Source organism: Lycium ferocissimum, chromosome 6 (genome assembly GCF_029784015.1).
Source record: "Lycium ferocissimum isolate CSIRO_LF1 chromosome 6, AGI_CSIRO_Lferr_CH_V1, whole genome shotgun sequence".
NCBI classification, from domain to species: domain Eukaryota; kingdom Viridiplantae; phylum Streptophyta; class Magnoliopsida; order Solanales; family Solanaceae; genus Lycium; species Lycium ferocissimum.
Window position 1 is genome coordinate 9,049,072 of NC_081347.1, and position 22,750 is coordinate 9,071,821.

A 22,750-nucleotide genomic window follows, 5' to 3' on the forward strand; every position below is an offset into this window, starting at 1 on the left:
TTATTCTTTAATTAATATATATAAATTAATTTCTAATTAAGAGTTAAAGGTATTTCAAGAACTTATAAGTTATTATACAGTACCATACAGTCAAATCAAACAATAAAAATATTATTAAACCACAACAAATGATACAATCTATCTAAACATTATGTTCATTAATACAGTACAATACAATACAACACCATACTGTACATTAATGAACCACGGGAAACAACCATCCAAACATAGGCTAAGTGGGTATTTACTATATTGTTGATTTTATTTGAACACTTTGGAACTCCAAGGTGTTTTGAGCAACTGTGAGTAAAATGCATGAAATGAAAGCCTTACAAAGATGCAAGATTTTCAGTCTATATATTCATTCTCACAACAGAAATTTATTCTCAGTGGCCAATGCTACACTTCACAAAGCTGAGGAAGAAGTAGACATCATTTGTGAAAACAAAGATTCAAATATTTTACCATATTTACACCACATAGTACAAGAATGTGCAAAAGAAAAGACCCCAATGAATGGAAAATCTGCGCATGGTCAGATGATAAAGTCCGGATTTGCAACTGATACATTGACGACAAACATGCTCATCAACATGTACGCGAAATGCGGGTTTGTTGATTTAGCACATAAGGTGTTTGATGAAATGCCTCAAAGAAGTCTTGTTTCTTGGAACACCCTTATGGGTTCGTATATCAAGAACGGAGATGGAGAAGAAGCGTTGCGTCTTTTCGTTCGAATGCAAAGAGAAGGGACTCAGTTTAATGGGTTTACTGTTTCAGGTGTTCTTTGTGCTTGTGCTGCAAAGTTTGCTGTTTTAGAAAGCAAACAATTGCATGCTTTTGCTCTTAAGGTATCGTTGGAATTGAACGTTTATGTATCGACTGCTTTGCTTGATGTTTATGCTAAATGTGGGTTGATGAAGGATGCTTTTTGGGTTTTTAATTCAATGCCTGAGAGGAATGATGTTACTTGGAGTTCAATGGTCGCGGGATATGTCCAAAATGAGCTATATGAGGAGGCTATAATGTTTTTTCACAGATTACAGAAATCAGGGATCGAGCATAACCAGTTTACTCTTTCTTCTATTATATCGGCTTGTGCTGCAATGGCGGATTTGTTAGAAGGGAATGAAGTGCATGGTATAGTGTGGAAAACTGGTTTTGGTGCCAATGTTTACGTGGCTTCATCTCTTGTGGACTTATATGCAAGATGTGGAAGTATTGACGATGCCTATATTGTTTTTTCAAATGCTGAGGTGAAGAATGATGTGATATGGAATTCGATGATTTCTGGCTTGGCTAGAAATGCACGGTCTTTAGAGGCTATGACGTTGTTTGAGAAAATGCAGTTCGCGGGATTTTATCCAAGTGAGTTGACTTATGTCTCTGTGCTATCTGCTTGTGGTCATATGGGTCTTGTTGACAAGGGGCGGATGTATTTCGACAAGATGAAGAAAGAACACAACTTATCTCCCAATGTATATCATTATTCATGTATGGTTGACATTCTTGGTAGAAAAGGCCTGGTTGAAGAAGCTAAGGATTTAATAGAAAATATGCCATTTGCTGCGACTCCTTCCATGTGGGGTTCTGTATTGGCCTCTTGTAGGGTCCATGGAAATGTTGAGGTGGCTGAAATTGCTGCTAAACATCTGTTTGAGCTCGAGCCTAATAATGCTGGGAACCACGTCTTGCTTTCAAACATATATGCTTCCAAGAGAAGGTGGGGTGATGTTGCATCAACAAGAAAGCTTCTTAAAGACAGTGAAGCGAAGAAAGAAAGAGGCAAGAGTTGGATACAGATTAAAGACAAGGTTCACACATTCATGGTCGGGGAGAGATATCATCCAAGCATTATGGAGGTTTATCCAAGATTGGATGAATTGTTGGTAGGTATGGAGAAGTTAGGTTACAAAGGTGAAACTGAACACGACTTGCACGATGTGGAAGTGAGCAGAAAACATGAACTTCTGAGGCATCATAGTGAGAAGCTTGCTTTTACTTATGGGTTGATGTGTTTGCCTTCAAGTGCTCCTATAAGAATTATGAAGAACCTCAGGATCTGTGGGGACTGTCATTCTTTTATGAAGTTTGCTTCAAACGTAACAGGGAGGGAAATAATTGTAAGAGATGTTAATCGTTTTCATCATTTTACTAATGGATCATGTTCATGTGGAGAATTTTGGTAAAGAATGTAACTGCTTGGATTTTAAGATCCCTCTTTTTTTTTGGTTCGGAAAGGTGGAAAAAGTAGTTACAAATCTGGTTTGTTTAGACCTCAACATATATAAAAAATCAGAGGCATTATATCACGGAGAAGTTTATTACCTGTTATCTCAACACGATGGCTGTACAACAGGAAGCTGAGTTTAATGCCTGTTATCTCAACATGATGGCTGTACAACAAAAAGCTGGTGAAAATCCACTTTTCCTCTGAGCATTTGATGTGATCACAAACTATGTAAATAAGCTGGACTCTGGGCAATGCCTTGCCCATAATGATGATGAGCAAAGGCCACCAGCTACATCTTCTAACACCACGAAGTTAAATTCTTATGACATCCAGCGAGGGGTCAGAATGCTCTTGCTGACTGTCATTCCTTTTGCCAACAATTATGTTAGGTGAGTGACTTTTGTTTTCTCTTAAGATACTATTCTCTACTTTCAGAGAATCCTTTTCATTCTTAGATTATCCGATCTAAATTTAGCTAGTTGGCTGACGCCAGTTTTGCTTTCTTTTCCAAATAACTTAGCTTATTTAAATAGTGATTTTTTTTATTTTTTTTTTTGTATACAGAGGATTCCCCCTCTTTTTACTTATAAGGGAACTCAAGAACCAGCACTTAGTACTTGGTAATTCTTATTATTAGTATCACTTATCAAAAACTTACATATTTCTTATTTAGATGGCTAATGTTTGGAAAAGTAGCTGCAGTTATTGCTATCATTTGTTGTATTAGTGCGTAGGAAAAGAAATGATCGGTCCAATGTCTGCATTATACGGCCTGGTAAAGTGGAAGGATCTACCTTCTGAGGTTCTAGGAGGTTAGACAAGCAAAACCAACACTTAAGTTCTCCACTGACCTGTGTGTTTCTAGTGCACAATTTTGTAAAATCAAACACACTCTCCATTCTCAAGATGCGGCCTTTTTTGTTAGATTAAGTTGAATCTCATAAGAAATTCCAAATATATGAACTTATGAAGAGAGAAATGATGCTTCTTTGAATTCCATTTTCCTGTGAGTGTATGGCCATTAGGACCTTTTTTTTTTTCTTTTTTAGTTCCTACTATATAAATGGAAAAACAACCCTTGTTTTACTAACTTTCTCATGAACACTGTATGTAGTGAGATTGCATATAGGTACACATTTTTTTTTTTTTTTTTTTTTTTTTTTTTTTTTTTTTTTTAATAAGGAATGAGACTATTCCTCCCTGTTGCATTGTGCGTAGAAGTTTTTGTAATACCTCTTAGCAGCAAATGACAGAGATATTCAAAGAAATTAGGAATGAAACACAACCAAAAGAAGGGAAAAAATTGGGATAATGACCCTGGTGTGGCGCAGGGTAGTTTGTTTTGGCATTTAACTTTTAATGAAAGCAAATATATGAACTTATGAAGAGAGAAATGATGCCATTATATTTGAATTCCATTTTCCTGTGAGTGTATGGCCATTAGGACCTAGGCCAATTTCCTAAGGTGATACACTAGGAGAGCTTTCTCTTTTGTTAGTTCCTACTATATAAATGGGATTTAAAACAACCCTTGTTTTACTAAACTAAACGTGAAAGAATTATGGTAGTCACGAGAGACAAAAAAGATCATAATAGCTGAATTTTTTTGTAAAGAAAGCTAGAGTCTTGGAATTTCATCTTGATCAGGAAATACAGAAGACTAACCAACATAATCCACTTTGTATAAGTTTTGTCTAAACAAGGCTATCCCACTTGATTATAAATATTTTCATTTGATATAGTACCTATTCAATAACTTAAGTATAAAGAATATCTCTAAGTTTAAAACCTCTCCAATGTTGAGGATTTGATGGAGAGGCAGAATCTAGTCGTTTCCTTTACTTGCATGAACTTTTACGTTTAGTTGTATGTCCATTTGTCATGACCCCCCCCCCCCCCAACCCACCACCTCACCCTTTTTTTAAATAGAACTCCACTAGATTCCAAAGGTGCTCATATACCTGTTTTACAGGGTCAGTGGTGGCAAATCACTGTCACCAAAGGAAAGCTATCCTGTAATATGATCAATAGATGAATCACCGAGTCATGAATCTTATGGTCCTTGCGGAAAAACAAGAGTGTATACTTTGTGATAATGGAACCAGGCCCAAGAAAATTCTTTTTGCTGCGCAGCTCCTGATCTCTGACTACTTTCAGTTGGAAAGTTGAATCATAACATTACTTACCTCAGACCACACTCAGCAGGAGGGATCATTGTTACTTTTGGATCGAACAAGAATTGATAGTGTGACTGGACTGGTAATGGTGGTAGCCTGGTTGGTGAACATAAAGAAATATTGTTGGCTTTTGATCTAAATATAATTGGAAAATATCGCACAGCTCATTTACCTCCTGAATTTTGGACATTTCATTTGCAGGATGCTTGTTAAATTATCGGCAAAACATTAGCAAGTGGAACAAAAGGATATGATGGAGAATTAGGATAGTAGCTGTTCTAGCTGTTATTTTATGGCTCAGAGAAGCTATATTACATTGCTCCTCAGTGTGACTAGAGGCTGTAATAAGATTAGCCCATTTTCTGATGAGGAGTTATATGGATGGGGTTCTTTCCAGGACTAAGTTCAGGTCATGAACGTAACCCATAAAAACTTAAATTATAAGTTGTTCATGCACTAACTTTTACTCAACTTTAATTTAGGGGTTAATATCAAAAAACTAGAAATTTATTTTTATATGTTAGTGTTTAACATTCTTTTCTTTTCTTGATCTGGAATCCTTGTTATAAATTTTGAAGCGTTCCATTACAATGTTTGAATATATCTTCAGGTGTGTGACAGGGACATCATCTTATATATACACACACGCATATACGTGCGTGGAAAAGACACAAGTATAGTGAAATTAATAAAATCGATAGAAATATTTTGGATGTGTTTGATATGAAGAAAATATTTTTCTGAAAATGTTTATTCGATACCACGTCATTCTCTTGTGTTAAATTGTCAAAAGATATGTTCAAGAAAATTGCTTGTTTTATTAAAAAGAGGGAAACTTACTTTTAGGGTGGAAATCATTTTCCTTTATAACTATCTGAATCCTGAGCTTTAAATCGCAGAACCAATCTTGTAGAAATTATAACTTCTTCTTGTTTTTTTTTTTTTTTTTTGGTTTCTCACCAACCGGATGTTCGCATTTATCCGTAAATTCGTAAAGAATGCGTCTTAAAGTCCGATTATTTTGCATTCAGTCATTCGCCGTCCCTACGGTACGTGGAAACTACCCGCGCGAAGTACCTCGGGGGAAGCAATCCTTACCAAGGATTTTTTACATCATAAAGAATGTTGGGCTCAAACCCGAGATACCTAATCTATTTGCAATTTAATTTTTTTTTTTTTTTTTTTTTGGGAGGATTTTGACTAACTTTTGATTAATTATTAATGCACAAGCTATTCAAAGAACTTCAAGCTAATGCACCATATCTTTTGGTAACTAATTTTCAATACTTAATCAAAACATTGGGTTCATATAATATTGATTTCGGTAAATTTTTTATTTGAACGGGCATCCATGATCTTTCCCCTATTTTAAAATCATCAAAATCCATTTATGCAGGTTTTTTGGCATTTTTTTGAGCGGATTGTCCTTCTTTTGGGGTGGTCTTCAATTTTCGTCCCTCAAATTAGTGGTCTTTAATTTTTTTCGCCTTGTAATAAATTTTGGTATACCCAAGCGATGTTTAAATCGAAATATTTTGATGTGTTTGATCAACCCCAACTTAAAAAAAAAAAAAAAAGAAGGAATTTTTTATAACGCAAGACAGTAGAAATTATAACTTCTCCTTGTTTTTTTTTTTTTTTTTGGTTTCCCAATTCTTAAAGTCCGAAGGCAGAATTTTGCCTTCAAAATTCGTTCAAACCCGAGATACTCTGCCTTAAATTTTCAAAAATTTTAAGGTAGAATTTTGCCTATTTTAAAATCATCAAACCATTTAATTTTTTGGGCGGATCCTTCTTTGGGTGAAACCAAGAGATTTTTAACCCCAACGAAAAACAAAAAATTAAAGACCATCCCTAGCGAAGGACAATCCTGCAAATTGCCCCTTTTTTGGACATACCCGAGCTGCCCAAAACCATTGTGGCCCAAAAGGGGGTCGGCCCATTATATCCAAGTGATACTAAAAACCCTAATCCCCTTCACTTGCCTTCTCTTATATTTTTTCTGCTGTAAGCATACATTTGCTCAGTTGCCGCATCTCCATTGCTCCAAATCTTCAAGTAATTTTTCTTTCTGCTTTATTTTCCTGAAAATTAGTAACCAGAATCTACATTTTTTCTGTTTTCATTCTATGTACTATAAAAAGGACCTTGTAATTCTTTCTATATCGTTTTATCACAACGTTGAATGCCTTAATGAATGTCTTCTTATTATCTGTTTTTGGATCTAATTATTCCATTTTATAATTGTTTCTTGTTTATGCTATAAAAACTGTTTATGCTTACTTTTTTATTTGAAGGAGATTGAGGGTGGGTTTGTTGATTAGCTTGCTAATGGCTTCTTTCATGGTAGCATTAAGATTGATAAATAAGCTTGTAGTATTAACCAACTAGAGGTTAGAACAGTTAAATCCATGGTTTGTGTTAAATCTGAATTCTGAATCTGTTAAGTAGTCTCTTATCTAAACAATGTAATTGTATTAAAGATACTGGATCTTGTCTATTAATATGATTTGTTTACTTGACAATTTTAGGTAGATCTGTGCTTTAAGAATGTTTCACCTCATTAGTCTAAGGAAGTAAGATGCCGTGTCCTGTAAATTGGGATTGTCCTCTGAATCTCATTAACTGAAGTATATCATTATGATGATAACTTTTACAGAAATTCAATGAGTTTAACAAGAATTTGAATAAAACCCGTGACAAGGAGTTCCCGTGTTGGATATTTTTTTAATCTTTTGAATTGGTTTGTTTGAGTAAACTGTTGGCCTTGCTTTTTTTTTTTTTTTTTTTTTTTTTTTAAATGATGACATATTGTGGTATATATGCTTCACGTGTTAGAGACTTGATTGATATGCTTTAAAAGTCAATAATTTATACGTAGTTTTTGGAGGGTGTGCTCAAGATGGCCTGTACATCACTGTTATAAAAAGGTAGTAGTATTTGGACTGATTTGAGCCCTAAAAGAGCGCATGGTTATAGAGGATTCATTTACTTGTCCCTTTGTTTGTGATTGAGGCATTGTAGTTGATGGAATGATATGTTTGATGGGTCTTAATTGGTACCTTGCGATTAACTGATTCACATAATCCAATACAACATCTAGCTTCCTATGAAGAACCTTGTGACAGTAAATATTCTTGTTTGGTTTATTCAACAGGGATCGTACTAGGAAGCTTCAGCAAGGATGGGTCGTGTACGCACCAAGACCGTGAAGAAGTCATCCAGACAGGTAATTGAGAGGTACTACTCAAAGATGACCTTGGATTTCCACACCAACAAGAAGATCTTGGAGGAAGTTGCCATCATTCCTTCAAAGCGTCTCCGCAACAAGATTGCTGGGTTCTCCACTCACCTTATGAAGCGTATTCAGAAGGGACCCGTTAGAGGCATCTCCCTGAAGTTGCAAGAGGAGGAACGTGAGAGACGTATGGACTTTGTTCCTGATGAGTCTGCAATTAAGACCGATCTGATTGAGGTTGACAAGGAGACCCTTGACATGCTTTCTGCCCTTGGCATGTCTGACCTTCCCGGTGTTGTCAAGCAGGCTGCAGAACCACAAGCAGTAGCAGCTCTCCCAACCTATGGTCGTGGTGCTGGTGGTTTTGGTGGCAGGAAATACTAAGACTAGAATATAAGATGTTGTGAACAAATTTAAAGTGAGTTTTTGGTAGACTTATATGTTCTAGTTCTCCCTAATTTTGTTCTTCAAGGATTGTTAGAAGCCAAGTTCATGTTATTTAGTTTTTGTGAGATGAATGGTGAACTCTTGAATCTTGGCTCTAAATGCACGCAAGTTATTTCCTTAATTACATTTGCTGCTCGAGAGTGTTACATGGTGCATTCTCATTCTTATATTTTGTCGATCCCCACCATCATGAAGTGGTAGTTGGTCATTCTTTTCCTTTATAATTTTTGTTTATTGGTGGCTTTAAGTTTTATGACTTACAAGGGGCATATTTGTTCTTTAGAGCATGCATAGGAAATGTCAGATGTGCTTTCAGCATTTCTTGATTTTTTGGCAAGATATGTATCCCAAGAAAGTCGAAAGAGGTTGGCTTCTGTTTCGAGTATAATAGCAGACATTTGCCTTATAATTTCATGCACTCAGTATTATATTACTGGTATTTTGAGATGGAGTATCTTTTTCATAACATCTTCTGTGGATCTCGATTGGATTTCTTAAGAATCAGTGTAGTGGATCCTGTAGTGTTTTAGTCCAACCTTGTGTTGCTAATGCAATGATTTATATTCCGACCTAGTCACTGTGCTCTCATCCAAGCCCTCTCTTAACACTGAAAGCGGTTCAGTGCCAAGAAAAAATTGTTTAAATTTATGGGATTATCAAAAATGAAAGATAAAGACAAGAAATACAAAGTTCCATCAAAAAAAAAAAAAAGAGCAGGAAGGAAGGCTAAGGACGGACAATGGATACCATACCTTAGCTTCAAGTGGTTAAATTCCATGGCAACATCATTTGGTGCTGCGTAAAATATCATATCAAAATATCATCCGAAGAAAACTCCAAAGTGCATAAAATGCACAAAATACCTTTCTTTCAGATATCTAAACACCACTAGTTATAACTAGGATTTAACTGATATTCATCGACATAAAAGTAGATATTTTAAATATAATTACATTATACAACAACAACCATATAAGGCTATATTTAAATATATTTTTCATTCCACTCCTTTAATATTTTAACTTCCATTTTGATGAAATTATTTAATTCAAATCAAATTTGGAACCGTAACTTGACATTATAACTTATGTATCCTAATTTTCGAAGTTATTTAGTTCTAAATAAATAATCTATACATAAATTAATGAACTTTTAAGACAAAATACATAATTTAACTTGTGCGAGTTATTTATTTCTTAATCGAGGATTAGGGGTTCGAACATGGATATGGAAAAAAATCTTTGGAGGAAGCGCTCCTCCCGAATAAAGCGCGATGCGATGCGAATTATCCTGATTAATTGGCTCGAAACGCGATATCGAGCACCAATCGAAAATCAAAGAACGTGAAAAATGAGGTAGGAGGTTCGATAAACTTTTGAAAAGTAGACTTTAAAAACAAAAACAAAAAAATTGACTTAAATAAATAAGATTAGGACCTAAAAGTAATTAATTAAAAAGTTTTAAAAAAAATTTGAAAATTATTGTGAGGACTACAAAAGTCCTAGGTTCGATAGCTTTTGAAAAGAGACTTAAAAACAAAAAACAAAAAAATTGACTTAAATAAATAAGATTAGGACATAAAAGTAATTAATTAAAAGTTTTTAAAAAATTGGAAAATTATTGTGAGGACTACAAAAGTCCTCACATTTGCTCTTATATAATATAGTAATAGTAATATTATAACTAGGATTTAACTGATATTCATCGACATGTAATTAAATGTTTACATTATACATACAAAAGGCTATATTTTATTTTTGTTACTAATTCCAAATATTATGAAACAACATACTTAAAAATGATTTGTAATTACGTTTGAAGTAAATTGATATCATAAATAATTTTTACGAAAGTTAGACCCCTGCTATTTATTTTTGGCTTAATGCATATGTGACCCTAAACTTGTCCCTTTTTTCGGTTCCAAATGCGGAACTAAGTGTTATTCCTATTGAACCTCAACTCATCCTCAAATGTATGTATCAAACACATTTGACTTACGTAGTATTCCATCTTCAATGTAACAACATGCTAATGTATATTCTAATTTAATTATATCATCTTTTAGTTAATATTAGCGACGAGAAAAAAAAGAAAATTAATGCATTTTAATTTGGCAAAGAAAAACAGAAAATCATAGGAGGTTTGATAGGCAGCACTTTATGAGTTCATTTTAGGAACAATATTTAAAAGTAAAAAAAAAAAAAAAATGACAAGTTTAAAAGGAAATGCTTATACGCATTAAGCCTTTATTTTTTATATGATATTCAAAACTCTTTAAGGACCCAACTAATAAGAATTTGAATAGAAAAGTTTCAGTTTTGGGGCAAAGCACGGTGTATCAAAGGCGATTCTATTATCATAGCTTGAAAGACTTTTCAGACTTTTCGTTAAGGATGAAAAGATACTTATCTCTATATCACACCTTTTGTGGTTTAAATTTGGAATCGATTAAGTTTGAGTTTATCATCAACAATTATGGTGGGATGGATATGACCCGTGAAAAGTTTTGAGAGCCTCAATATGAAAAAAATTCTGGAAAAGAACGCTTCCGTCTTTAATAGGTCTTACACGATGCGAATTCGAATTAATTGGACTAAAAAAAAAAAAAAGTTTTGAGTACTTTGGTCGTTAAGTTTTTAGGCAAATAAATTACCAAAACTGCCCCTGAAGCACCAGAGAGGGTGTTTACATTATGAACTCTCAAGAGTCTCAACTGCTGTTCACTCCCCCAGTGGAGTTAGAAGATGATAATGGACACTAGTGTTATCTTCTCCCTCTCTTCCACCTCACACTACTCTCCATCTTCACCACACTTCACCACTTCCATCCTTACCTTAAAACACCATCCCACCACCACAGTTATCTCCCTCAAGACTTCCTCATCTGACTTCCAAGAAAAACCCACCACCTCCACCAGCCTCAGGCGACCCAATCCTGAATTTACCAAAACCCCCTTAAAACAGCTCCTTAATTCCCCTCCTTCCACCACCAAGAAACCCCTTAATAACCCTCATTCTCAGAATCTTGAATTCACTAAAAACCCCTTAAAACTTCTCCTTAATTCCCCTCCTGCCACCTCACCACCAACCCCACCACCCCCACAAAGCCTCACTAACAAACTTTGGTTATCCAACAAACTCTCACCACCATTAGAAGAAAGTGAGAGTGATTTGGATAACTTAGATGTTGAGGAAATGCAAAAAAGTAGTGAGTTTAGGGAAAAAGGAAAGATCTTTATTGGAAATTTACCATTATGGGTTAAAAAAAAGGAGCTTGGTGAGTTCTTTAGACAATTTGGGCCAATCAAGAATGTAATTTTAATAAAGGGTCATCATGAGACTGAAATGAATAAGGGGTTTGGGTTTGTGATATATGGGGGTTCAACTGCTGAAAAGGCAGCAATGAAGGCTGTTGAGTTTGATGGGGTTGAATTTCATGGGAGAGTATTGACTGTTAAGTTGGATGATGGGAGGAGAATGAAAGCGAAAACCGAGGAAAGGAAAAGGTGGGTTGAAGGGGAAGATGATGTGGAGTATAGGTCTAAGTGGCATGAGGAAAGGGAAGGGTCAAGAAATGATTTTAGGAAGGTTTTAGATACACAGCCGGATAATTGGCAGGCCGTTGTGCAAGCTTTCGAGAGAATCAAGAAGGTATCATGCTTACTGAGATACCTTAAATTTACTTTTCTTGCATTGCTCTTAGCACCTTGTAAGTGTAATTCATTAATATTATATGATTTAGTTCTTATAGCGACAGTTTTGGTGTTAAATATGTATTGCTAATGTGTTTTGCAAATGAGGATGTGATAGGCTTGGTCGTATTAGCAAAGCTATAAACTAGATTCTACAGAAGTGACGTAGGTTGTGAACATGTTTCATAAGCAGTGAGTGTCTTTTACTTGGTTCTTTCTATTGCACCTTAGACAGTTTGTTGATTGACTCATTTTTATGCCCAAGAGACTTGGAGGTTAGACCAAATTATAACTTTGAATCTTAATATGCCAATAATGCTACCATTATTAGGCTGCAAAACGAAGAGAATTAATTCTCTCTCAGTAGGATTTTGGATACATGAAGGAATATGTTCGATTGTCGATGCATATTGATTGCTCGTGCTGTGCAAGCTTCTACTGTATATTGCTTATCAGTGCGTTGTACAACTTGTTGTCCCAATATTGATTTGGTAACAGAAGGATGCAGTGATATGGTGTTGTTCAGAACAATGTTTATATAATGATATAAAGTTTCTAAGTGATCTGTTAGCTCATAAGCACTACTCCCTCTGTCCCAGTTTATGTGATTCACTTTCCTTTTTTGTCCGTCCCAAAAAGAATGTCACCTTTCTATATTTAGAAACAATTTAACTTTAAAATCCTCATTTTACCCTTGATGAGATAACCTATAGCCACACAAATGTCCGGGGCTTGTTATAGACCACCCGTTTCAAAAATCTTTTCCTTCTTAAATTTCATGCCAGTCAAACAGTGCCACATATATTGGGACCGAGAGAGTACTTCATTTGGTTCAAAAGCAAGTCCAAGAGTACCGGTTACATAATTTCATATGAGTTCCCAAACACTTACTTGCTGAGATAAGCATTTATAAAAGTTTAATTATGTACCTTAGTTTGCAGTTGTCTTTTGAAAGAATTCTCAGTGTTGTTTCTTCTTAGCTCTAGAAACATACCCATATATCCCAGATACTTATGGAAGATATCATACTCCATTTAAACTTATTACTTACTGCTAATGTCCTGCATTATGTGTCCCTTTTCCTTTCCTGGGTTGCCTAAAATGGTGTGACTTTTCGTAAAATGAACCCTCAGGGGTTGGCCAGGTGGCAATTGACTTGAGCCTTGGGGTGCTCCCTTTCAAGGTCTCAAGTTCGAAACCCGCTGGGTGCAACCAATTTCTGAGGGCCTGAATTACCCGTGGTGCACTTGCGGGAAACTCCTTGCCGTGGGCCTGTGCACCCCCGGGATTAGTCGGGGCTCAAAGAGACTCGGACACCCGGTGCTTAATCAAAAAAAAAAAAAAAAGATCATTGGCTGTTGCATTGTTTTGTTGTGTAAGTGTAGCATTGTGTCATGGCCTACTCTCTTATTAAACTATGTGAAAAACCATAGGGGACAGACAATTTGTGACTGATGGAGAACTAACCAGTTATACATTCATTGACATTTATACAGATTTCTTCTCTCAACCCGTATGCTTTACCACGTTTCTTTTTCTCGCGTAACAAGCATTCAAGTTTGATCGTCAAAGACTGTACATCTCTCTTTTAAAGGCATGGTTAGTAGGTAAAAAAAGGGTCTATTAAGTTTGATCATAGAGACTGGTTTACGTGAAAATCTTATAAGAAGCTTGATGTCAGATTTATTACACTTGAAGGATTCCGTTAATCCTAAGACATATACTTGTAGACGTAGTGCCATTGAGCCACTTCGATGGATTTTCAATTAATGTTTACGTCAATGTCGTAGCTTGTCCATCCTAATGATACTCCCTCCAAGCCATTGTATGTAAATGGATTTAGATTCTTAAAACTTTTGACTGTTGTACGGAATAATATAATTAGTAGAATGGTGGCTAATGGACTCCCATTGCAGAAAGCGTATTAAATATATTTGGATAGAGGTTTTAATATCGCCAAAAATATGATTTCTCTGCACCCAAGGGTGTGGCCTAGTGGTCATGAAGTGGGTTAAGAAATGAGGTCTCAGGTTCACATCCTAGCAGAGACAAAAAAACACTAGGTGATTTCTTCCCATCCGTCCTAGCCTTGGTGGGCAGAGTTAAAAAAAAAATGATTTCACCATTAATGCAAGTTGTGATTATATCCACTTGCTCTTTTTATTGCTTATCTTCGGTCTTCAATGTGACTGTCAAATGACAAGCATCTTTTTTTCTTTTTTAATCTATATTTGTTTGAGTCTCATAAGTTTCTACTGTATGAAACACTGGATTTTACTTCGGTTGACAGGTAATTAGCTAATTTATACTCAAAGTGGGTAAAGTACAACATGCCTCTGCTGAGCACTTGATCATATTCTTTCAGAGGAAGTGATACCTTCTTTTTGTAGCCATCCAGGAAAGAGTTTGGTTTAATGGTGAACTATTATGGACGGCGTGGTGACATGCATCGTGCACGTGAAACCTTTGAAAAGATGCGTGCTCGAGGGATAGAGCCAACAGTTCATGTATATACCAAGTAAGTCCCCTACCCAATTGTTGCTTCAGTTTCAATAAGTCCTTTATTAGGAAAAATGTTATCGGATAATTAATCCTTGTCAACACTTGTGAGCAGATATATTGGACCATTCAGTTTTGATATTCTTTTCCTAAAGTGAAGCCAGCACTCATTTGCCTCTTCCTCTTTTTATCTATTGATTAGGACTAGTGACATGATCCCGGTGAAATACGATTGATCAATAACTGTCTAGCCTTTTCTACTTTCTGCTCTTTTTAGTTTTTTTTTTTTTTTTTTTTTTGTGTAATGTTGCATATTCTTTTTGGAATCACGCCTAGAATAGTAGTGTTACCTTTATCAAGAATCTCGTCTAGATTAGGAGTTACAAACAACTGTTTAAACACTTATTTCAATTTTTTTTTTTTAAAATTGATTATCGATTATTCTCATTAGTAGTTTTAACATTATTCTTGCTGGGATTTTCTCTTTCCCCAAGGTTTGAAGATGAGTTCCTTAATTGCTTTATCAAGTTTATAGTTTGCTCTCCTTCGTTTCTCTTTTCTCTCTCTTACTAAAAAAAGCAAAAAATTTCAATGCATAGGTTGGAAATATTGATTCATTGTAAATACTCAAAATTCTTATGCTTATTCTCTTAGTATGACTAAAGCATCTGGGAAACTTTTACAACTTAAGTCACTGGGCTTCAAGTTCGTTGCTAAAATGGTTCTAATTTTACCATTTTCTCTGTATTCTATTGCAGCCTCATCCATGCTTATGCAGTAGCTAGAGACATGGAAGAAGCACTATCTTGTGTGAGGAGAATGAAAGAAGAAGGAATTGAAATGAGTCTGGTGACTCACAGCATCCTTGTTGATGGATTTGCTAAACTGGGAAATATTGAGTGAGGATTCCACCCACCTTTAATTGTTGTTCACTCAGCGCTGTATCTGTTATCTCTTCTTTTAAAGCTTTTGTCTATGTCAATATTTGATTTCATGTTTCCAAGGATTTTTTTTTTTAAAGTTTGTGTAGTTTGTTGCTCTCATCTCGGTTTAGTACATGACCTTGGAAATGTAAAACTAAAAACTGAAGAGAAGTTACCCGCAAGGGTGGCTCAGTTGGTTGAGCATAGGGCTTTCATAATGGAGGTCTTAGGTTCGAAAGCCCCTGCCTACGAAAGTAGGGGATTTGCCTTCTGGGTTGAGCTCGTCGCACATGGCTTGCCTAGTGCGGGTTATCTCTCCTGTGTGATTTGCGGGCTATTGCACAGGAGCGGGGTTTGCGCACCCAAAGGCAGCTGCAGGTTCCCTTGTCATCAAAAAAAAAAAAAAAAAATAGATAAGAGAAGTTAAAAGTTCAATCGTACGTCAGTGAACAGTTTTATTAACTGAATTGTAAGTGTGGATATATTAACTGTGCATAATTGTATTACTGAGTTTTTTGCTGGAATATAGAAATATATAACTTATTTCTAGGTTTTATATAATGTGTATATAATAATTAATATGTCGAGTAATCCTGACCTCAAACTTTGCAGTTTATAATCAACCACTTTACCCAAGTATGATGGCAATTCATTCTCAACTACAATGATAGGATGTGTTGAATTTTCAAATGTGAACTTGTAGCTAATATACTAATTTACATATTTCAGTTTTCTGTGCTAAATAGTTAATAGCATATCACGTAGCACTCTGTGTTAAAAGGATTTGAATTTGATTGTTTGACATGATTTTGAATTTCACTGATCATACGTATCTATTTTCTAATTGCCAGTACACAATTTCAAGTGTTATATTGGCTAAGCCAACACAACCCCTTATGTTTTCGCCCTTTCTCAACGCCTTACACTGTGGTAATATAAGTATCCTGTCTCAAGCTGAAGAGTGCTTGCTGTTGTATTGGTAGCTCATGAAATATCTGAAACTGATGGTACACAGTTACTTTTTGCCACAATATCGTCTCAATTAAATTCTGGAGTAATATGTCTGATATGAGGCCATCACATGGTACCTAAAACAATGTCTTCACACTAAAGCTAGTTTTGTGCTATCAAGATTTTTCGGAGAAACTAGTTATCTCAACTTTTATTTGGGCTACTTGGTGAGCATCTTGTTCCTAATCTATCATTTCTCTTTCGTTTTGTGGAAGAGCTGCAGAGCGATGGTTTAAGGAGGCTAAAGAGAGGCATCCGACTTTAAATGCTATTATATATGGCAGCATCATCTATGCTAACTGGTATGTTTCCTTTGATTTTAGCCTTTCCGCTTTTCAATTTTGACTTGGTGTTCGCTATGGTCTTATATTATTCATGCAACTTTGAACTTGCAAGCCATTTTTCTAATTCCCATTGTTCGCTGAAATTCTACTTTCTTCAGCCTTCCTGATATTTCATGCATGTTTCTTGGATATCATTGCAAGTTAATGTCATTTCTTTGGTTTTTCAATGAACTGACAGCCAAAGATGCAATATGGACCGAGCTGAAGAGTTAGTTAGGGAGATGGAAGAAGAGGGTATTGATGCTCCAATTGATATCTATCATATCATGATGGATGGTTATACTTCGATAGGAAATGAGGACAAATGTCTCATTGTATTTGATAGACTTAAGGTAAGTATTATTCAGTATAACTGCATAGATGAATAAAAATTTTAACTTATGCTTGTTCAATACTAATCTTATGAAAAATTGTCAATCTACAAACTGAATGCATGATGTCACTGTTTAATATGGTTTCTCTCCATACATTATACGCTCTATCATAGGTACTATATTAAGAGACGGAAATAAGAATTATTTGGAACTTCAGTAAGAGAAGAAAACTCTTCATACAGAAGGAGAAAATATCAGCGCCTTGTTATTTTTTTTGGAAGAAGTGCTTTTCTGAACAATGCTTTAAAAGGAGAAAGAAGTAAAACCTTTCTGACAGTGGTTTGAATATGAAATAGTTACTTCTGATTAGAAACCTTGCAATGGTCAGTGGACAGCTTTGCGTGCTCTGAAACTTTATTTTGCATGCTGACTTATCTGATGTGGTATTGTAATTTCTCTTGCAGGAGTGTGGATTTACACCTTCAGTTGTCAGCTACGGATGCTTAATGAATCTTTATATCAAGGTGGCCTATTGTCATTGTTGCTAGTTTACTTGTAACTTTCATTTCTTATCATGCTGATTTTGTCTTCCTGTGTATCTTTTGCAAGTCATTCTTGGTTCAATACTTGCAACAGAGTTCATGTAAATAGTAGCAATGGGCAAAAAGGATAATTTAGTTCTACTGTGAGTCGTGGCCATGGTCTCCAACTTAGGGTCCCAGAGTCTGCCTCCTCAAAACCAAAAGTTTCAACAATATGGTTGACTTAGCTTGTGAAATACTTGAACCAATGAGTCTAGCAATTTTATAACAACCAAGGTCCCATAAGGTGCCGGAGACTAGAGTCGTGCATCAAGTCAGCATTATTTTACTAAATTGAATTGCTTGGTCATATTAGCTGTATTCTCCCGTCCCTTTTTATTGCAAATCAAGAAGTACCAGTCTTCAACATTGTTCACGTCATAGATGAACATGTGTTATCTGCTATCTAGATATTCTCAATTATGAGGTTATTGCATGCTGTGACTTTTACAGCTTTCCTGGTTTTAACTGTAAGTAAAGATGAAAAACGTCTGGTAACAGTCAAAAGTGGTATCCTAAATCATTTATTATTCCCACTTATCAGCAAAATTTTTACTATTTCCATGGTCTAAAGCTATGGTATTCTGCAATATGAAAACTTTAGCACTTTTGGACCTGGACTTCTAGTAGTTAATTACCAGAGGCGGATGTAGGAATTGAAACTTGATGGTCCGGTCTTTTAAGGTTCAACTCATTATACAAAAATAAATAAATTACGGGCTTAGATCTAGTGCTTGTTGAAATTTTAGTGGATTTCACACACACACACTAACTATATATATATATATATATATATATATGCTCCACATCGAAAATATTGGGTTTGGATGAACCCAGTATCAAAAGGTTGCATTTGCCCCTCCTTATTACAATATATTGAAATTGCTGATGTGTTGTCACACAATGAGGTAATTCATGTGAAATTTGTAAATTGATAAACCCTTGCAGATTGGTAAAGTTTCCAAAGCTTTTGAGGTCAGTCAAATGATGAAGTTGTTCGGCATAAAGCATAACATGAAGACATATTCCATGTTGATCAACGGATTCATTAATTTAAAAGATTGGGCAAATGCTTTTGCAGTTTTTGAGGATGTGATAACGGACGGTTTGAAGCCAGATGTGGTCCTTTATAATAACATTATCAGAGCATTTTGTGGCATGGGTAACATGGATCGTGCTGTACGTATAGTTGAGGAAATGAAAAAGGAGAGGCAAAGACCTACTTCGCGAACCTTTATGCCAATTATACATGCCTTTGCTAAAGCTGGAGAAATAAGAAAAGCACTTGACATCTTTGATATGATGAGGAGGAGTGGGTGCATCCCAACTGTTCAGACTTTCAATGCATTAATTCTTGGCCTCGTTGAGAAGCGTCAGGTAAACCTAAATTCCAGAACCTAGTTTGCATTTAAACAAGCTTAAAAATGAGGACATATTTGTGTTACTTGTCTCATTGCTATAAAGGGTACTGGACATGGACTGTGTACTGACTGATAGATTCCAAAGATTTGTATACATAATTGATTTATTGTAATAACTGCTTAAATCATCAATTATGAACCACTAAATGCAAAATTTTAATTCCATCTTTGAAAATAGTAAGGTCTATTTAATTTCCTTCAGTAGACCCTTTTCATTTGTTTGCTTTTATATTTAAATTGATGCAGATGGAGAAAGCTGTGGATGTTTTAGACGAGATGTTGCTTGCAGGGATTAGGCCAAATGAACGTACGTATACAAGCATTATGGATGGTTATGCATCTCTTGGTGATACAGGAAAAGCTTTTGAATATTTTTCAAGAATTAAAGATGAGGGTCTGGAACTTGACATATATACATATGAGGCATTACTCAAGGCATGTTGTAAATCAGGCAGGATGCAAAGTGCTTTGGCAGTTACAAAAGAAATGAGTGCCAAAAACATCCCAAGGAACACCTATGTGTACAACATATTAATTGACGGGTATGGCCTCTACATATTTGGTTGGTATCTGCTTGCAAGCTGTTTTGCAGCATCATAGCATCTAGGGCCAAATGGTTAAAAAACAAGTAACCATCCAATCCGACCCATTAAATATGGGTTGGAACTGACCATTAATTATGGATATTTCCCATATTATCCACTAAAAGATGGATATCCAGATGGATATTATGGATGTCCATATTATCAATTCCCATTTGTCTGCTTGTTATTTTTCACGAGTTCTTTCTTCTAGGGAGTCTAAGCTTATTTTGGCTTTTAGCTTGTGTTCTTACCTGACTATTCCTGAAACCATGGATAAGATGGAATCAAATATGGATTATTATCCATCAGTTAACCCATTTTTTATCCGTGGTAGATATGGGCAGGTCAAATATTTTAACCATTTTTGTTTAACTAGTTTTCGACCCTCCCATATCTGATCCAACCCGCCTGTTTGCCACTCCTACTTGCATCTGACTTTGGACCCTGGGGGGACGGGAGGAAGGAACTAAATGCTGATTAGCACCTTGCTTTAACGGATATACCCCTTTCTATTTGATGGTATTTTGCCTCTGTATGGCTATCTTTTTATGCTGTATCCCGTCATATTTGCTATATTTTTCTTCTCCACGCAGATGGGCTCGAAGAGGTGATGTTTGGGAGGCTGCTGACCTGATGCAACAAATGAGACAAGAAGGGGTTCAACCTGACATCCATACCTATACTTCTTTTGTAAATGCTTGTTGTAAAGCTGGAGACATGCAGGTATGCATATCTATATACAACTCTTATGTTGCTAATTCAGTTTTGTTTAAACGCCTACACATCGATATGTTGATCTCATTTGTTGCTTTGTGTACTGTTCTATACAATTGAGGTGGGTAACATTTGACATTTAAAGACTACTAAAATTTAGTAATGATTTGCATTATAACTTTTGGCCTTTGCAAGCACTTTCTATAAACATTCTGGAACTTTTTGAGTACTATCTGAAATATGTTTGAGCCAATGTACGCGTTAAGTTACCAACTTCGTGGTTCTGATAATGCTAAAAAATTCACGATTTATTTGAGAAAAAAAAATCTAAAATAAATAAAATCAGATAAGCTTTACCATTTGATACCTCGATTCAGACATTGAAATTCTTGGATGTCACCAGCTTAACTTATTTCCTTATTTTTTGACGCTGTCCTTTGCAGTGAAAGACCTTATTAGGCTCCTCTTATGTATATAAAAAAATTTGTGCTATATATATTTGCATCAGATGCTAGTCGGAGTTTGAGTTTAGTTGCTTTGAGTCGTATCATATGCTCTGCTTAATGGTAGCTTTTCTTGGCAAAAGAATGTGTGTTCTTTAATTTTTCCAAATATCCAAATGACTATTAATCCATATTTGTTTCGTTTCAGAAAGCGACAAACACAATTCTAGAGATGAAAAGGGTTGGGGTTAAACCAAATGTTAAAACTTACACCACTCTCATACACGGTTGGGCACGGGCTTCACTTCCTGAAAAGGCTTTAAAATGCTTTGAAGAGATGAAGCAATCTGGTTTGGAGCCGGACAAAGCCGTATATCATTGTTTAATGACGTCACTGTTGTCAAGGGCCACGGTTGCCGAATATTACATTATAGCGGGGATCCACCGCGTTTGTGAAGAGATGGTGGAGTCCGGATTGACTGTTGATATGGGAACTGCAGTTCATTGGTCCCGATGCTTGCGGAAGATTGAGAGGACCGGAGGTGATTTAACAGAAGCACTTCAGAAGACATTTCCTCCTGATTGGAATTCCTACAGAAATCTTAATGCAGCTTCAAATGAAACTGGGAATAATGAAGGGTTAGACAACGGTGATTACAACGATGGTCCTTTCTTTGAGAACGACAGTGATATTGACAGTGACGATGATACAAACGCCCCTGAGATGTAATTAGAAGTTAGCTTGATGAAATTTGGTTAGCGCTCTATCCATCTGTTTAGATGTATTAGGTTGAGCTATTTGTGTAGAAAATACAGAAAAGAGGTCTTAGATATGGATGAAATTTTGACGCTTAGTTCATGTCAAGATATGCGAAATTCAATCTATCCTTGTTGTAACACAAGTAAATATAATTTTTTTCCCCTCCAGATATCTTGGAGAAATTGTAGCTAACAGAGTTCATTATTCTTCACCTGAAATGTACATTGTCATTTTAAGCAAGCTAACGCACTGCCTCTTTTTTCCTAGTTGTGATTTACTTATTATATTTTGTATTTTACAACGGGGGTATCCAGGTCAGCTTGCATGTACCTCAACTATTCCATCAGGTACGTGCCACTTTCCACCAACATAGGTATCCGGAGACTCTAGAGATAAAATTAAGTTAGCTTTTTTGTCACTGTTGAGATTTAAACTTTGGTTTGTCATAGTTTGCAACCTTTATTAATCGTTATGAGCCTGTTGGATCGGCTTATGGCTTTTAGCTTATTTTTACTATTTTGGCGTAAAAATAAGTGCTTAAAAACACTTTTTTATTTTATCCATGCTTAAAAACTATTTTAACTTAAAAACACCTAAAATAATCCAATCCAAATAGGCTCTAAGTCACACCCTTATGTGTAAGACACTTAATTATAGCTTAGCTTTTTTGCCACTGTTGAGATTTAAGCTTCGGTTTCTCATAGTTTTCACACTTTATTAACCGTTAAGTCACACCCTTAGATGCGACACACTTAATTATAGCTATGAACTTTTACTTTTGACTAGAGTGTGCATGCTGTTTCTGCATAGAGAGATTCCAACTTCTAAGCTTTGCCAGATACATTTCTGTAGCTTTTTATAAACTGTCCCCCATAGGTTTCACTAGTGGATTCCAACTCCAGATATTCCAAATTGAAAAAGTTTTTTGCCAAAAAAGTAATAGGAAACAATCAAAATATATGGTACTAGAAAATAGTTTGGTCTCAGGCATGTTTGTACCATCAAAATATGGTAGCATGGGGTTGGTGCTAGAAATTTGGACATTCCTCTTGGATTTTATTATGTACTGAAAGAGATGCTGCAATAATTTCTGTTGCCTAAATTAAGAAACAAAGTTGTACTATATTCCGGTTAGGCAAACAATACTATCTTCAGGTAAAAGGTAAGAGATGGAACGGGAAGGGAATAAAAATCTTGCTGAAAGAAGATGCTTATACAAATGAAATGAGACCAGAAAATGGAAATAGTAAAAATTTAGTTCAAGTGGAAATGATCGAGGGACTTGTGACTTAGGTCACAGGTTTGAGCCTACGCCATATGCGAACTAGTGTTTAACTGGAAAAGGGTAGATCGGCAGGTCCGTTATCCTT

At 35.6% G+C, this 22,750-nt stretch overlaps 3 protein-coding genes across 3 annotated transcripts; all 3 read left to right on the forward strand.

Moving 5' to 3' along the window:
• The first annotated feature begins 239 nt into the window (after positions 1–239).
• Positions 240–2,360, forward strand: LOC132059231 (pentatricopeptide repeat-containing protein At5g04780, mitochondrial). Its single transcript, XM_059451781.1, has one exon. It carries the CDS (start codon positions 312–314, stop codon positions 2,187–2,189), a length of 1,878 nt encoding a protein of 625 aa, XP_059307764.1. The 5' UTR covers positions 240–311; the 3' UTR covers positions 2,190–2,360.
• Positions 2,361–6,324: 3,964 nt separating this feature from the next.
• On the forward strand, positions 6,325–8,216 carry LOC132059232 (small ribosomal subunit protein eS17). The gene is made up of 2 exons (XM_059451782.1): positions 6,325–6,468; positions 7,568–8,216. The coding sequence occupies exon 2, from the start codon at positions 7,595–7,597 to the stop codon at positions 8,030–8,032; it is 438 nt and encodes a 145-aa protein (XP_059307765.1). The 5' UTR covers positions 6,325–6,468; positions 7,568–7,594; the 3' UTR covers positions 8,033–8,216.
• Positions 8,217–10,796: 2,580 nt separating this feature from the next.
• LOC132059233 (pentatricopeptide repeat-containing protein At5g04810, chloroplastic) lies at positions 10,797–21,591 on the forward strand. The gene is made up of 10 exons (XM_059451783.1): positions 10,797–11,745; positions 14,177–14,304; positions 15,044–15,184; positions 16,435–16,521; positions 16,742–16,895; positions 17,342–17,401; positions 18,407–18,835; positions 19,126–19,421; positions 20,057–20,186; positions 20,829–21,591. The coding sequence occupies exons 1-10, from the start codon at positions 10,840–10,842 to the stop codon at positions 21,348–21,350; spliced, it is 2,853 nt and encodes a 950-aa protein (XP_059307766.1). The 5' UTR covers positions 10,797–10,839; the 3' UTR covers positions 21,351–21,591.
• The last annotated feature ends 1,159 nt before the right edge of the window (positions 21,592–22,750 follow it).